The 14,568-nt window shown below is 38.9% G+C and overlaps 1 protein-coding gene across 1 annotated transcript; it reads right to left on the bottom strand.

Moving 5' to 3' along the window:
• Positions 1–1,682: 1,682 nt before the first annotated feature.
• Positions 1,683–4,289, bottom strand: shisa2a (shisa family member 2a). Its single transcript, XM_036580968.1, has 2 exons — positions 4,013–4,289; positions 1,683–2,131 (listed from the first exon to the last, which is right to left on the bottom strand). The coding sequence occupies exons 1-2, from the start codon at positions 4,287–4,289 to the stop codon at positions 1,683–1,685; spliced, it is 726 nt and encodes a 241-aa protein (XP_036436861.1).
• Positions 4,290–14,568: the final 10,279 nt, after the last annotated feature.

The following is a 14,568-nucleotide window of genomic DNA, read 5'->3' on the forward strand; positions in this document are numbered from 1 at the left end:
TAATGCGCTGTTTAGCCAAAATGAATCATTTCATTCACTAAACCAATTCGACGCCCAGGTGCCATTCTGAATCTTTTAGCACGAAGCTGCCATAAACAAACAGACGTTATCTATGCTAATACCAAAAAAAAAAAAAACAGTTCAAGCAGTTCATCTTAAAAAAACCAAGCTTTATTTCTTTCATCTTTAAATAAACTCCACACAATGTGTGAAAAAATCATTTTACAAAAATGTTTTAAGCACAATTCACTCCTATGAGAAGCAATATCAGACCACGTAGCCCAACATAAACAGAGAAGCTAAAAAAAAACAACCCATTCATTTTTAAATCTCATTCACAACAATAATTTTACAGGTTTTTTGTTGAAAACTGAACTAAAACACCAGATATGTTGGAGTAACAGTTTGAGGATTTGCACAGTTTTCTCATTTCCCCAAAATCTACAGGCTAGCTGGATGCTAATACTGTTTTTAGCCATGCTAGCCTACTTTACTCCATGTTTATAGATAACAGTGTTTCATACAGTGTTAGACACAGCATAATTAAGACTATTAGAGACTTTAGAGGTTATTGGTGGAGTTTGTGATGATTTAGACGTGAGCATAATGCTAATAAGAAACTCACATTACTTGTTAGCTACATTAGCTGCATAGCTGCAGTGCTAAGGCTAAAGAAACAAACTTCAGGGACCAAACATTTCTTGGATGGTCGACTTCATTTGAAATATGGGGGGAAATAAGTGTGTAATTTTGTTTTTTTTTCTGAAAAGGAGCCACAGCACTGTGCATTTTAGCATTTTCTTCACTATTATGTGACCAGTTTGACTTGTTAGCTTAACACAAATAGCCAGTTATGAAGTTGAATCTGTTGGAGCTCAAGCTGGGACTTCTGGATTGTGGTCATGACACACTTCAGTGCCAAAAACATACACAAAACTGGACCGGAAGGCTTTAGAACAGAGGGAACTGTGTCCATCCTCTTCACTTTTCCCTTCATTAGACCACGTTCTTGTGAGTCTCACTGGCTATGGCGGCATTTTCCATACTTTAGGATCACTATTGCAGTCTGTTAGGTGGTTATTATTCACATAAACCCCATTGTATTGCTATATATTAATAAATACTATTTTACTAAACTTTTTTGCATATCACAAACCTCCTTGTGCTGCCATAACTGCATGGTAAACAATACAAAATGACATTTTGTCAAGTCAAGCCTGCACAATTAAATGGTTCAGATGCAAACAGAGTCATTCAGAGTGGTTTGGTGTGAAACGCTCCTTTCTAGAGAGTCAGAATTATTCACGGTGGTGATAGGAACCAGATGTCGACCTCTAAAAGCTCCCTCACTGAAAGTTACTACATGAAAAGGTTATGGATTCCCTGCCTGATGACCGAGATACTGTTTTATGATAGTTTTGTGAAGGTTTTGGCCTTAAACTCCATTCATGGTGGAGGGATACATGATATGCAAGGCGCTGTGAGGCAAAATAGTCCCCAAAGAAAACTTATTATTTCAGATTTTCCACTATTTTTCTTATCATCATCATCATTTCATATAAACTCAGAAGACTCGTGTAGGTTCACTGGTGGTTTTGATAGCAAATAAAATGTCTATATTTGTGTTGTAGTCATGGCAACGCCTGGTTCCTATCACCACCACTGTAAAGACATCTGAACTATCAGACGGTGACGGTGGGGAAGATGGGCTCCGTGTGCATGGGGGCCTGAGGGAAGGGCTGTCCGTGCGGCTGTCCGAACGCAGAGCGACTGTCCAGGAAGGCCGGCGCCATCAGCATGGTGTGCTCCGGAGGCAGCGGGTAGTTCAGGAACGGCTGGTAGAACTGCGGCGCCCCCTGGTGGAGCGGAGGAGGGGCAGGAACGAAGGGCTGCGGCTGGGGAGCCGCAAACGGGTGGGGTCCGGCGGACCCAGCGGTGGACGAACGTGAGGGGGTGGAGCTGTTTGGGGAGGGGCCGATCACGGGCTCCAGCAGGCTCGTCTGGGCTGGGGGTGATCCAGCGGTGGGCTTGGGCTTCACGCAATGGCAGCAGCAGATGGACACGATCGTCCCCAGCAGAACGAAGGACAAGAACGCACCCACCACGATGACGAACGGCAGATACGTAGGAACTGGAGGAAGAAAGGAAAAGAAAGAGAGAGAAGATTTAGTGACTGTCAAAAGTTTGGGGACACAGAGCTCATCCAAGTGTCCTAATACACCCCTTAGACTCTTTCACTGATTTTTGAGATTGCGCATCATTTTGGGAGCACCTGGCTTTTCGTCATGTTCTTAAAGGGGAGCTCCACCAATTTTCCAAAATTTATGCATAATCAAATGGTTAACATGTCAACGAAATCATTCAGAGTGATTTGCTCCATAGGAATAGCTTCCTACACTGTAAAAAAGTTTGTTTACAGACAGGCACTGTAAAGTATTAGTTTACCGTGATTGCATTCTATAATTACTGATTGTACTTTTATCATATTTTATTTACTTTTTCCCTTTTACAGTTTATGAACGTGCCGTATATTTTACAGTTACTGACCGCGGAGTTACTGTAAATGGAAAAGCACTTTAAAGTACTGACTAAAGCTGATTCACAATATCATCTGCAGTCATTCACTGTACAGTTGCCCGATATACGTTTACGTCCAGTTTCCCAAACCAAGACTAAGCCCAAAAAACTAAGACTAAAGACAAAAATAATACAACTGGTGCTGCAATTTAGTCCAAAACTAGGCTTAATCCGAGTCCAGGAGTCCGGCCTCCACTCTAGTTTCACTGCAAACTGTACTGTAAAGTTTTTGTAAACATTTTGCACTGCATATATATATATATATATATATATATATATTACAGTGCAGTTTTTACATGATTTATACTGTTTGACTTTTCTGTGCCTGAGTCTTCCTACACTGTAAACCCAGACCTTTAAGTTCCTTAAAGTTTACTTAAACCTTTAACTTGTTGCCTAAAATAATTTAAGTTTTGAAACTCATTTTTCAAGTTGTTTGGAAATATACATGGAGTTTAATGCACAACAAGTAAAGCATGAATGTACGACACAAACTGGGCCTAAACTGTGGCAGAAATTTCAGCTTTTAAGCTGAAGTAGTTATTCCATTCTATTCTTCAACTCATTCATTTTTACATCAATTACATAATTATAATGATCACAAACTGAGACGCACAAAAACTCTTTTAAAAAGTTTTCAGAGCTCCAGGCTTTAATGCCAACTTCGAGAAAAACGACTGACTTTGCAGCTATTTAATTTGTTTTGTTACAACCGAGACGCCAAACACACTCATGGTTAGGATACTAAAACATCCAAACTCATATTTAACCTTCATGTCGCTGCTGTCGGAAGAAAACTGTATCTCCAAAATAGTAACTTTACAGGAGAAGGAAAAAACCTACTCTACTTTTAATGTAAGTCAATGGAACCAGACGTCTTTCCAGGTCATTCTGGGTCGTTTCTTTTGTTCCGTTCATCATGAAATTTACACACAACGTAAAGAGCAACAGACATTATCAAATAATGTCAAAAACTGAAAAACGATGGATGGAAAAATGATGGTTCTTCAAGGGTTCTTTAGTGAAGAAAATGGTTCTGTGTGGAACCATGAACACTCAAAGTACCCTTTGCATGAATAAAGGGTTCTTTGCATGGTGAAAGGCTCCTTCAGAGTGATTGAGAATGTGCTGTATGTGGTTCTATTTAGCACCAAAAATGGTTCTTCTACTGTTACGATGTCAATCTTATAACATTTGGGTGCTATATAGGACCACTGTCAAAAGAGGTTCCATTTAGAACCATACACAACACATTCTCCATCAATCAAGAACCCTTTCACCATGCGAAGAACCCTTTAATCATGCAAAGGGCTCTCATGGTTCTACATAGAACCATAATCTTTCTCTAAAATACCAACTTTTTAAGTGTTTAACGCGATTATTTAAACACAAATGACGTCACGGCCCTCAGTGACCTGCAGCCCTTCGTTCTCACCTCCTTGCTGGACAGTCCGAACTCCGTCCTCATCACCGTACGGCCGCTCCGTGTCGCACGTGCTCTGGTCGAGGCGCGCGCTCGGGGACGAGCAGCAGTAGCGCACGGTGCACGTGCCGCAGCAGTAGCGCGCGTCCCCGCCGTCGTGGCGCTCGGGGCAGCGGAATCCGGGGAAGCTGCCCCAGCCGTGGCAGTACTGACCCGCGGCCGCGCGCACAGGCGGCGTGAGCGCGCACAGCAGCGCCAGGAGCGCGCACACAGATCGCGAGAGAGCCATGGAGAAGAAGTAAACAGAGAGAATCGGGACTCAGAGAGAGCAGCAGGGTTTTATTCAGCCTCCCAGGCCACGCCCACCCTGACCACGCCCACTAAGTATCCTCCAATCCAAACACTCTTACCTGTAACCTGCTGCGAGAGGTGGGCGGGGCTTGTTTCAGTGTTTGCGTTGCGGGTGCCTGCAGTCGGACTCAGGTGGAGCTCAAGAAACTTAAAAAAGATGGTTCTACAAGGGTTCTTCAGTAAAGAGAATGGTTCTATTTAGGGTCATGAGTTCTATATAGAAACACCTGCATGCTTAAAGGGTTCTCTGCATGGTGAAATGGTTCTTCAGATTGATGGAGAAAGTGGTTCTATATAGCTCCAATAAGGGTTCTGCTGTTGTTACAAGCTTGACATTGTAACAGTACTAGAACCATTTTTGGTGCGATGTGGAACCACTTTCAAGAACACAACAACACATTCCCCATCAGTCTGAAGAACCATTTCACCATACAGAGAACCATTTAAGCATGCAAAGGCTTCTCTGAGTGTTCATGGTTCTATATAGAACCACTGTCTTTACTAAAGAACCCTTGAAGAACCATCTTTTAAGAGTGCTTGACATTGTAAATCTATTTGTCAATCTGAAGAACCATTTCAACCCTTTAAGTGTGCAAACGATTCTAGAACTCATATTTCAAAATAGAACCATCCCTTTACTAAGGAACCCTTGAAGAACCATCTTTTTTAAGAGGGTACCTTTATTGTCTTAGTGTCATTTTCTATTTTATGTTCAAAGGTTCTTTAGTAAAGACAATGGTTCCATATAGAACCATGAACACTCAGAGAACCATTTACATGCTTACAGCTTTGCATTCTTGATTGATGGAGAATGTGTTATGTTTCTATATAGAACCTTTTTTTCAAAGAGGGTTCTATACAGCACCAAAAGGGTTCTTCTATTGTGATGATGATCAGCTTGTTACAACAGAAGAACCATTTCTGGTTCCCTTTACTAAAGAAACCCTTGAAGAACCATCTTTTTAAGAGTATAATAATGAGCAATAAGTAATACTGAGACTGTAACTCAAGCAAAGCTGGTTAATATTAAATCCAGTAATTATTAATAAATATTATAAATATAAATATTATAGATATTATTATTATTATATTATTATTATTATTGATATAATAATAATAATCAGCTTTTTAGTGATAATTAAGATCTCCAGTCACTTGGATTAAACACCTTAAGTGAGTTCTGCTCTTATGTTTTTCCTTTGACTTAAAGGGGAACTCCACCAATTTCTCAAAATCCCTGCACAGTTAAATGGTTTAGATGTAAACAGAGCAGTTCAGACTGGTTTGGTGTGAAACTCTCTGTTCTAGAGAAACTTATAGAGTCAGAACTGTTCACAGTGGTGGTGATAGGAACCAGATGTCCACCTCTAAAATCTCCCTCACGGAAAGTTACTACATGACATGGTTATGAATTCACTGCCTGATGACTGAGACACTGTTTTATGATAGTTTTGAGAAGATTTTAGCTTTAAACTCCATTCATGGTGGAGGGATACATGATATACAGAGTGCTGTGAGGCAAAATAGTCCCCAAAGAAAACTTATTCTTTCAGATTTTCCACTATTTTCCATCGTCAACATTCCATATAAACTCAGAAGACTCGTGTAGGTTCACTGGTGGTTCTGGATAGTAAATAAAATGTCTATATTTGTGTTGTAGTCATGGCGACCCCTGGTTCCTATCACCACCACTGTAAAGACATCTGAACCATTTCATACCAAACCACTCTGAATGACTCTGTTTACACCTCACACACTGGATTATGGCTGAATTTTGAAATTCTCCTTTAAGTGAGGTGATAAAATCTTTTAAGCGGAAAGTTTAGACCCTTAGTTCAAGCATCAGCCACAGTTTATAGCTTTAAACTGAGGCTATATACTCAAGATGTTTTATACAAGTGGCCACAAGTATCAGCATCAGTTTTGAAATGTTGTAAATTATTATAATCATTATAATAATCAATAAAGTGGCTGAAGATTTGTGGTGGGCCGAGAGCAAAGCAGTACAGGAATGAAGAGGGTAGGTGGGTGTGTAAAGATTTTAAAATACCATTTCATAAAATCACACCTTATTTTGTTACTAAAATGCTTAAGAAGTGAGTTTGAATCTATAGATAGAGTAAAAATATGTTCATCGGGTGGGGGAGTGAAGGGAGGGTAGGGGGTGAGGGAGTGAGGGGGGGTAGGGGAGGTAAGTTTCTGATGGGCCTAATCAGACTTTGGCCTGTGAGTAGTTCCTCCAGTTACTTTCCCGAATTAATTCACTAATGAATCGTGACTGAGTCCTCGTGAGGCGACAGGTTTACAACCCAAACAGTGGAGTTTTAAAACGCAAATCTGCCTTAAAAGAGTCACAGAGATCTAATCTGCCTCACATTCTGTTCACTTATTTCAGCTCAGGTTAAACTTTAAGGTAAGCAGGTTTATGTGGGCTGCAGTACGAGAACCTGAAAGTCTGCTCTAGAACTCCAAATCTAGAACCTGTAATAATAATCATTGTGTTTTATAGCAGAGTTTTTGTTAGCACGCTGATAAACTGTAACCCTCCCTTCACCCCGCCCCGTGTTTCACCCCCCACTCAGAGTGAACAAACAGCGGCAGCGTTCAGCAGCGTCTGGAGCCGCTAGGAATGTGTGTGTGTGTGTGTGTGTGTGTGTGTGTGTGGAGGTTAGAGGTTACAGTGAGAGAGACAGTGTGTCAGTGTGTCTGTTTATTTTATCACAGTCTGAGTGATCAGCTGACCTTCCACACACACACACACACACACACACACAGAAACACACGCACACACACACACACACACACACACACACACACACACACACAGAAACACACACACACACACACATGTTTGTCTTGCTATACATATGAGGACGTCCATAGGTTTCTATTGATTTTTGTGTTTTTCTGCTCTTTTAGTTTTCAAATAAAAAAAGTAATTATGATAAAACAACACATGCTCAAGTGAGAGTAAAATGTCCTCACTTGAGCAAAAATTTCATATAGTCCTATCATAGTGAGGACTTGGGGTCCTCACAAGTATAGCACTACAAGAACATAGAGACACACACACACACACACACACACACACACACGTAGAGACACACACATAAGCACACATAAGCACATATAGATACATGTACACACATACCTACACAAACACACACGTAACTACACACACAAACACACAAACGCTCACATAAGCACATATAGACACACATATACAAACATACACATACACACATACACACACAAATACACATACATACATACACATGACACACGTACAAAACAGCAGGATACAAACCACAAACACAAAAAGAGCAAAATTAAAATTTCTTTTTATATGTTAAATTTAACATATTAAAAACAAACAAACAAACAAACAAATAAATAAAATAAAACACAAAAAACAAATGTGCCATAACTTTTGCACAGGCCACATTTCAGGTTTTATTTTTCTCCCGATTTGTCAAATCCAGCAGATAAGCAGTGATGGTGTAGTGAAGTGTGCAGACGTGTCTTTGTAGATAATTTGTTCTCAACAACAATGCAAAAAACCTTTACACACAACCGTGCATGTGTTTTTTTTTCTCGTCTAAAATGACAGTTCTGTGATCGGTCACCCTCAGTGTGGTCGATCATTCGACGCGTTCGGTGTCTGAAGTTTGCTACTTTAGTTTTAGTGCTGCAGCTACGAGGCTAATGTAGCTAACAAGCAGTGGAAGCTTAGACTCCTCCAGTTAGCACAGTGCTAACAGCCGGAATCATAACACGCCCATCTCGAACTGTGTAAATGTCGTCTCTAATAGACTCGACTGTGTGGCTAAAATTGATGAACGTGATGTAATGACTACATATAATCTATAATCTATGATAAAAGACAAACAGTGTAATAGCTTGAGCTAATTAAATAAATAAATGAAAGTGTTGACTTTGTGGAGAATTAATTAAATTTAGCATTCGTATTTTAATGAGTACAATAACACGTCTATCCTTTCTTTAGATGAGCTGATGTGTATGATAACGGTGTAACTGTAGAAATGCTAAGATAATTAGACTGTTAATCACACGAAGCACTGAAAGCTGAACACGCTGCTGAAAACAGTTGGAGAATGTTTGGAAAATGTGTCTCAGCGTCGGACTGATGGACGATCCTCGACAGGTCAGGACCTGCAGAGAGATTTATGGCGTACGTGCAGACGCAGCTCAGCCGAGATCCTGACTGTCAACACTGCTAGTAATGAGTACAGTCATACAGTGAATACTGTATGTTACTGCAGTCAGTGTTGTGAGTCAGCTGTACTGTACTTTACCATTCATAGTATTATTTTTAAAAGTACTTTACAGTTTACAGTGTTTTGTATTGCACTTCCCAAGTTACAGTGTTGCTTTTACAGTACTTTACTATGTAGAGTGTTATTATCACAGTACTTTACAATTTACAGTGTTATAAAAAATACTTTATAATTTACAGTGCTTGTTATGGCACATCACAAGTTACAGTGTTTCTTTTTAATGTACTTTACAATTTACTATATTTTTATATCACATTACAGTTTATAATGTTACTTTTTGCGGCACTTTGCAATTTACAGTGTTATGTTTCAAAGTACTTTATAATTTACAAGGTTTTTTTTAATGGCACGTCACAAGTGTTGCTACCTTACTATGAATAGTGTTATTTTTACAGTACTTTGCTGTTTATGGTGTTATTGTCAAAAGTACTTTACAATTTACAATGATTTTTATGGCACTTCACAAGTTACAGTGTTACTTTTTAAAGGACTTTACCATGTACAATGTTATTTTTACAGTAATTAAAATTTACATTGTTATTTTCAAAAGTACTTTACAATTCACAGCCCTTTTTATGGCACTTCACAAGTTACAGTGTTACTTTTTGAAGTACTTTACCACGTACAGTGTTATCTTTACAGTACTTTACAATTTACAGTGTGATTTTTAAAAGTACTTTACAATTTACAGTGCTTTATTATGGCACTTCACAAGTTACAGTCTCATTTTCCAAAGTACTTTACTATGTTAAGTGTTTTTTCTACCATATTTAACAATTTACAGTGTTATTTATAAAAGTACTTTACAAGTTGCAATGCTTTTTTAACGGCACTTCACAAGTTACAGTGTTAATTTTTGATGTACTTTACAATTTACTATGCTTCTTATATCACTTTACAATTGATATTGTTACTTTTTACAGCAATTTACAATTTACAGTGTTATTTGTAAAAGTACTTTACAATTTACAGTGCTTTTTATGGCACTTTACAAGTTACAGTGTTACTTTTTAAAAGTACTTTTCTATGTACAGTGTAATATTTGCAGTACTTTACAATTTACAGTGTTACTTTTTTCACAACTTAGCAATTGACAGTATCACTTTACAAATTATAATGTCTTTTTATGGCACTGTACAATGTACAGTATTACCTTTTATGGTTCCCTACAATTTATATTACTTTACTGACAAATCTTATACCTGTAGATTACTGTAAATTGTAGTAACATATACTACAACTTGTTTACTTGCAAACAGCGTTACCAAGAAAATATGTAACTGTACAGTAAAATGTAATAAGAGTAAATTACTGCAGCTGATTTTGAGGATCAGTTTTAAAAAATTGCAGAATCTGGTTTCAGCATCGCTCCAAAAGTGTTTTGCTGCGTCTCGCGGCGACGCTGCTCGCTTATTTCTGGTACCGCTGTCTGTTTTCACACATGCTCAGACTGAGAAATACGAAAGAAATCAGAGTAAGAGTTCACATGCACTGAGAAATCTGATTACTGAGCTAAAATCCTGCCTCTTTATCAGATTTCATCAGATTTCTAAATCAGAGTATACTGTTTACATTACCATTTGAATATTCAGATAACTGCCGAAATCTGATTATGATCGGATTATTGAGTGCATGTAAACGCAATGCGGAGAATTCCACATTCCTGGTTACAGCAAATCTTTCTGCAGAAACTCCACCAAATGGTCTTTGGAGATTCAGGAAGGACCTTCTCTCTGTCTTTAACCCCTCAGACACACACACACACACACACACACACACACACACACACACAGTGGACTGCAGCTCATTGTCTGAGAGTTGTGTTTAATCCCTCAGCAGCAGGTTAAAGTCAATCACTGCACAGCCAGCCTTTGTTTACCTGATGCTAATGTACCAGTTTTCAGACAATAGCAATTTAGCCTCCATTGTGTGGGAGCTAATCTGTGCTAATAACGCAGTGACGTGGTCAGCTCGGGGCGTCCAGCTGCAGAGGCTTACAGACCGCCGGGGAGCGGAGAGCCTAACGAGTTTACGGCCTACGGAGCGTCTGGGCGAGTGAGCCGCGCTAAGAGAGACAGCAAACAACAAACTGTCAGCTTAGCTTCGAATACGTCTCTCCAGAATAGGAGAGCTAACGTAATCACGTCCGTCGTCACTGTAAAAAATGGGGTTTTCATTGAAAACCTACTGCCTTAAAAGTTTGAGGTAATAGAACTAAGTTGACAGAATGTAAGACACAGATTTTTGTTCAGTTAGAAGTTTAATGAACTTTCTTTTATTAAACACTTTTTAAAGTTTGAGTTATTTTTACAGTGTAGTCTGGTTTAGGATCTGAGAGACATAACAATAATGATAATATGTGTATGTATATGCGTGTATATATGTATGTGTGTAAGTGTGTGTGAGTGTGTGTGTTCCGCATGGCTCTAAATAAGGCCATTCTGGGCGCATGTGTGTCTGTATATGTGTGTGTGTGTGTGTGTGTGTATGTATGTGTGTAAGTGTGTGTGAATGTGTGTGCCGCATAGCTCTAAATAAGGCCATTCTGAGCGTATATGTGTGTGTGTGTTTATATGGGTGTATGTGTATATGTGTGTATATATGTGTGTGTTAGTGTTTGTGTGTGTGTGTTTATATGGGTGTATGTGTATATGTGTGTGCCGCCCTGCTCTAAATAAGGCCATTCTGGGCGCATGTGTGTCTGTATATGTGTGTGTGTGTGCACGTGTATACATATGTGTGTGTGTGTGTGTGTGTGTGTGTGCGCGGCTCCAGCGCTAACGTCCTCCATTAGCGAGTGTTATCTGAAAGCCCTGCCTAAAGGTCAGGAGGTCGTTACTGTAACAATGGCTCCAGCGACAGGGGGTCCTCCCAGGCAATTAGGCAAATCTGATGGGGCACAGCACACACCCCCCGCCCCCCCCAGGGTCGAGAGAGAGGGGCTAAAGACAAATCCAGACACGCAAAAACAGCGCAAATGGCTGTGGTTTCCCGAGACTATGAGTGCTAGGCCTTCAGTTCAGGCCATAAACGTCAAAAATCAGTCAGAAATGAGGAAAAAAAACAATAATGCTAATTTCTGCTAGCGCCCCTATGGAGTTTTAATAGTATGCCAGCGCTAAGCTAACCACGATTTACATTAACATTGCACATTAAATGTGGACATCTGAAGTTATGAGCTTGTATGTATCAGTTTTCTCTCAGTAAAGAGTTCTGCTACTGCTGTTTTACATTCCTAACAACTACCTGGAACCTGCTTAGACTATGGCTCATATTCACAGTCAGTGACATATCTAGAACTTCCATGCCTAGAGTGATGTTTTTCTCTCTAAATTGGTTCCATTGTCAATCCGAGCATGATTGGTTGATTCGTAAAGATGTTGGTACACTTCTAAAAAGGTGCTTCAAGGGTTCTTTAGTTACGAAAATGGTTCTATATAGAACCATGAACACTCAAAGAACCTTTTGCATGATTACAGGGCTCTTTGCATCATGAAAGTGTTATTCGGACTGACGGAGAATGTGCTGTAGATGGTTCTATATAGAACATTTTTTTGCAAAGGGTTCTGTGTAGTGCCCAAAAGGGTTCTTCTATTGTTACAATGTCAAGCGTGTAACAATAGAAGAACCCTATCATAAAAGTGTTCTTCAGATTGATGGAAAACTTGCATAATTGTGCTGTAGATGGTTCTATATAGAACCTCTTTTGAGAAGGGTTCTATGTAGCACCCAGTAGGGTTCTTCTTTTGTTACAAGCTTGACATTGCAACAATAGAAAAACGCTTTTAGGTGCTATACAGAACTCTTAGCAAAAAAAGGTTCTATATAGAACCATATACAGCACATTCTCCATCAATCTGAAGAACGCTTTCATGATGCAAAGAACCCTTTAACCAAGCAAAAGGTTCTTTGAGTGTTCATAGTTCTATACAGAACCATTGTCTTTACTAAAGAACCCTTGAAGCACCATCTTTTTTAAGGGCGATCATAAATCTAATGTGTAAGGCCTTCAGTCCAGCTCCTGAAGTCCTGACCAATGGGAGAGCAGCTTGTCTGTATCTACATAGACACCACAGAGAGAACAATCCTGATTGGACGGTTTTCTGTTGGGTATTTTTTTTAGAATTTGACTCTTTTGTTTCCACCCTAAACGTAACAGTGAAATAAGAGTATTACAGCACTTAAATACAGCAAACATGACGAGTCTATTAAACAAGAATGAACTAAAAATGACAGACACGTATTTGATTATTTCACAGAAATCATCATCTGAAGGCCCAGAAGACCCTCAGGGTCCCTCACAGACACGAAGGGAGTGACAGTAAACATTCCACACATTTTCAGCTCCAAATAATGCTGATAACCTTTTCTGTATTTAAGGAACACAATTTACAAGAAGAAATATTGTTTTTCTGATCACAGTTTAAGCAAAGAATCACCTGAACCAAGTTAAAAAAGAAAACACATAGTAAAGGAGATAACAAGGTTACAGCACAACTCCATCGTTGTGTCAAAGTTCCTGTATAATCCAGTGTGTGAGATGTAAACAGAGTGATTCAGAGTGGTTTGGTGTGAAATGGTTCAGATGTCTTTACAGTGGTGGTGATAGGAACCAGGGGTCGCCATGACTACAACACAAATATAGACACTTTATTTACTAACCAGAACCACTAGTGAACCTACACGAGTCTTCTGAGTTTATATGGAATGTTGATGATGGGAAAATAGTGGAAAATCTGAAATAATACGTTTTCTTTGGGGACTATTTTGTGCCATTGATATCTGCACAAAGGTCTACGGAGATCCTACGTATAAAGTTGTTGTGAAATAGAGTGTAGGACAAAATCTAAGAATGACTTCTTAACCACTCCGCCCCCCCCCCAAAAAAAACAACATAAAACAAAACAAAACAAAACAAAACAAAAACAACAAAAAAAAAACTTTGCTTAGATTTTTGAAAATATTTCGCTGCTGTCCAAAGAAAACCATGCATCATCATTTTTGGCGATTTTTATTTTTCTACAACATTTCAACACACTAGTTCTCCTTTACATTGTGTGAAAATTTCACGATGAATGGACCAATAGAAATGCTTTAAAATCGCTTAGAATAAAATCTCTACATTAACTTACATTAAATGCTGAGAGTGTTTTTGTTCTCTACTGAAAACTTACTATTTTGGAGATACTTGTTTTTCTTTGGACAGCGATGATATTTCAATAGTTCCAGTGACAATGTGTCATTTACAGTTAGTTTGCCCTGCTAAAAAACAGCTTTGACCACCTGGTCATGTGGTCATTATGGATGACCTGCGTACCAGCATCCAAAACAATGTCCGATTTATGTCTGTGCCGAAAACATCTCTGACCTTTTTCTTTTAAATCATGTACAGATTTACAAAAGCATTTTTTTGCAGTCAGGATCACTTTTCCTACATAAATCTACATAAGTCGCCGATCACTGATAGGGAACAGATTAGGATATCTTACTAAGACGGACTGGATACAGAGATTCTGTGCATGAATTTATAGTTTTATTTGCTTATTTTATTGCAAGACGGCGAGAGAGAGAGGCGTTTTTACATATTGTTTGCTGTCATTCATTTTAAAAGCTGCCTTTGAGGTCTCTGGGCCACACATTTCTGAGAGACGTTCGTTTCTGAAGACGTGTATATGTCTGAAAATTTTACTGTAAAATTAAATCAGTTGATTTGACTTTTAAAAAATCATGCAAAGTTGCTTCAAAAAAAATGTACTTCTGATTCTATTTCTAATTTTCAGTGATTCAGATGTCATTCCCAAAAAAGTTGGGACGCTGTGCAAAAAAACTCAGAATGCACTGATGTGCAAATCATTTAAACCCTATATTTCATTGAAAAGGTACAAAGTACCTACCAAATGTTAAAACTGAGAAATTGTT

Source organism: Colossoma macropomum, unplaced genomic scaffold, assembly GCF_904425465.1.
Source record: "Colossoma macropomum unplaced genomic scaffold, Colossoma_macropomum, whole genome shotgun sequence".
In the NCBI taxonomy this organism is placed as follows: domain Eukaryota; kingdom Metazoa; phylum Chordata; class Actinopteri; order Characiformes; family Serrasalmidae; genus Colossoma; species Colossoma macropomum.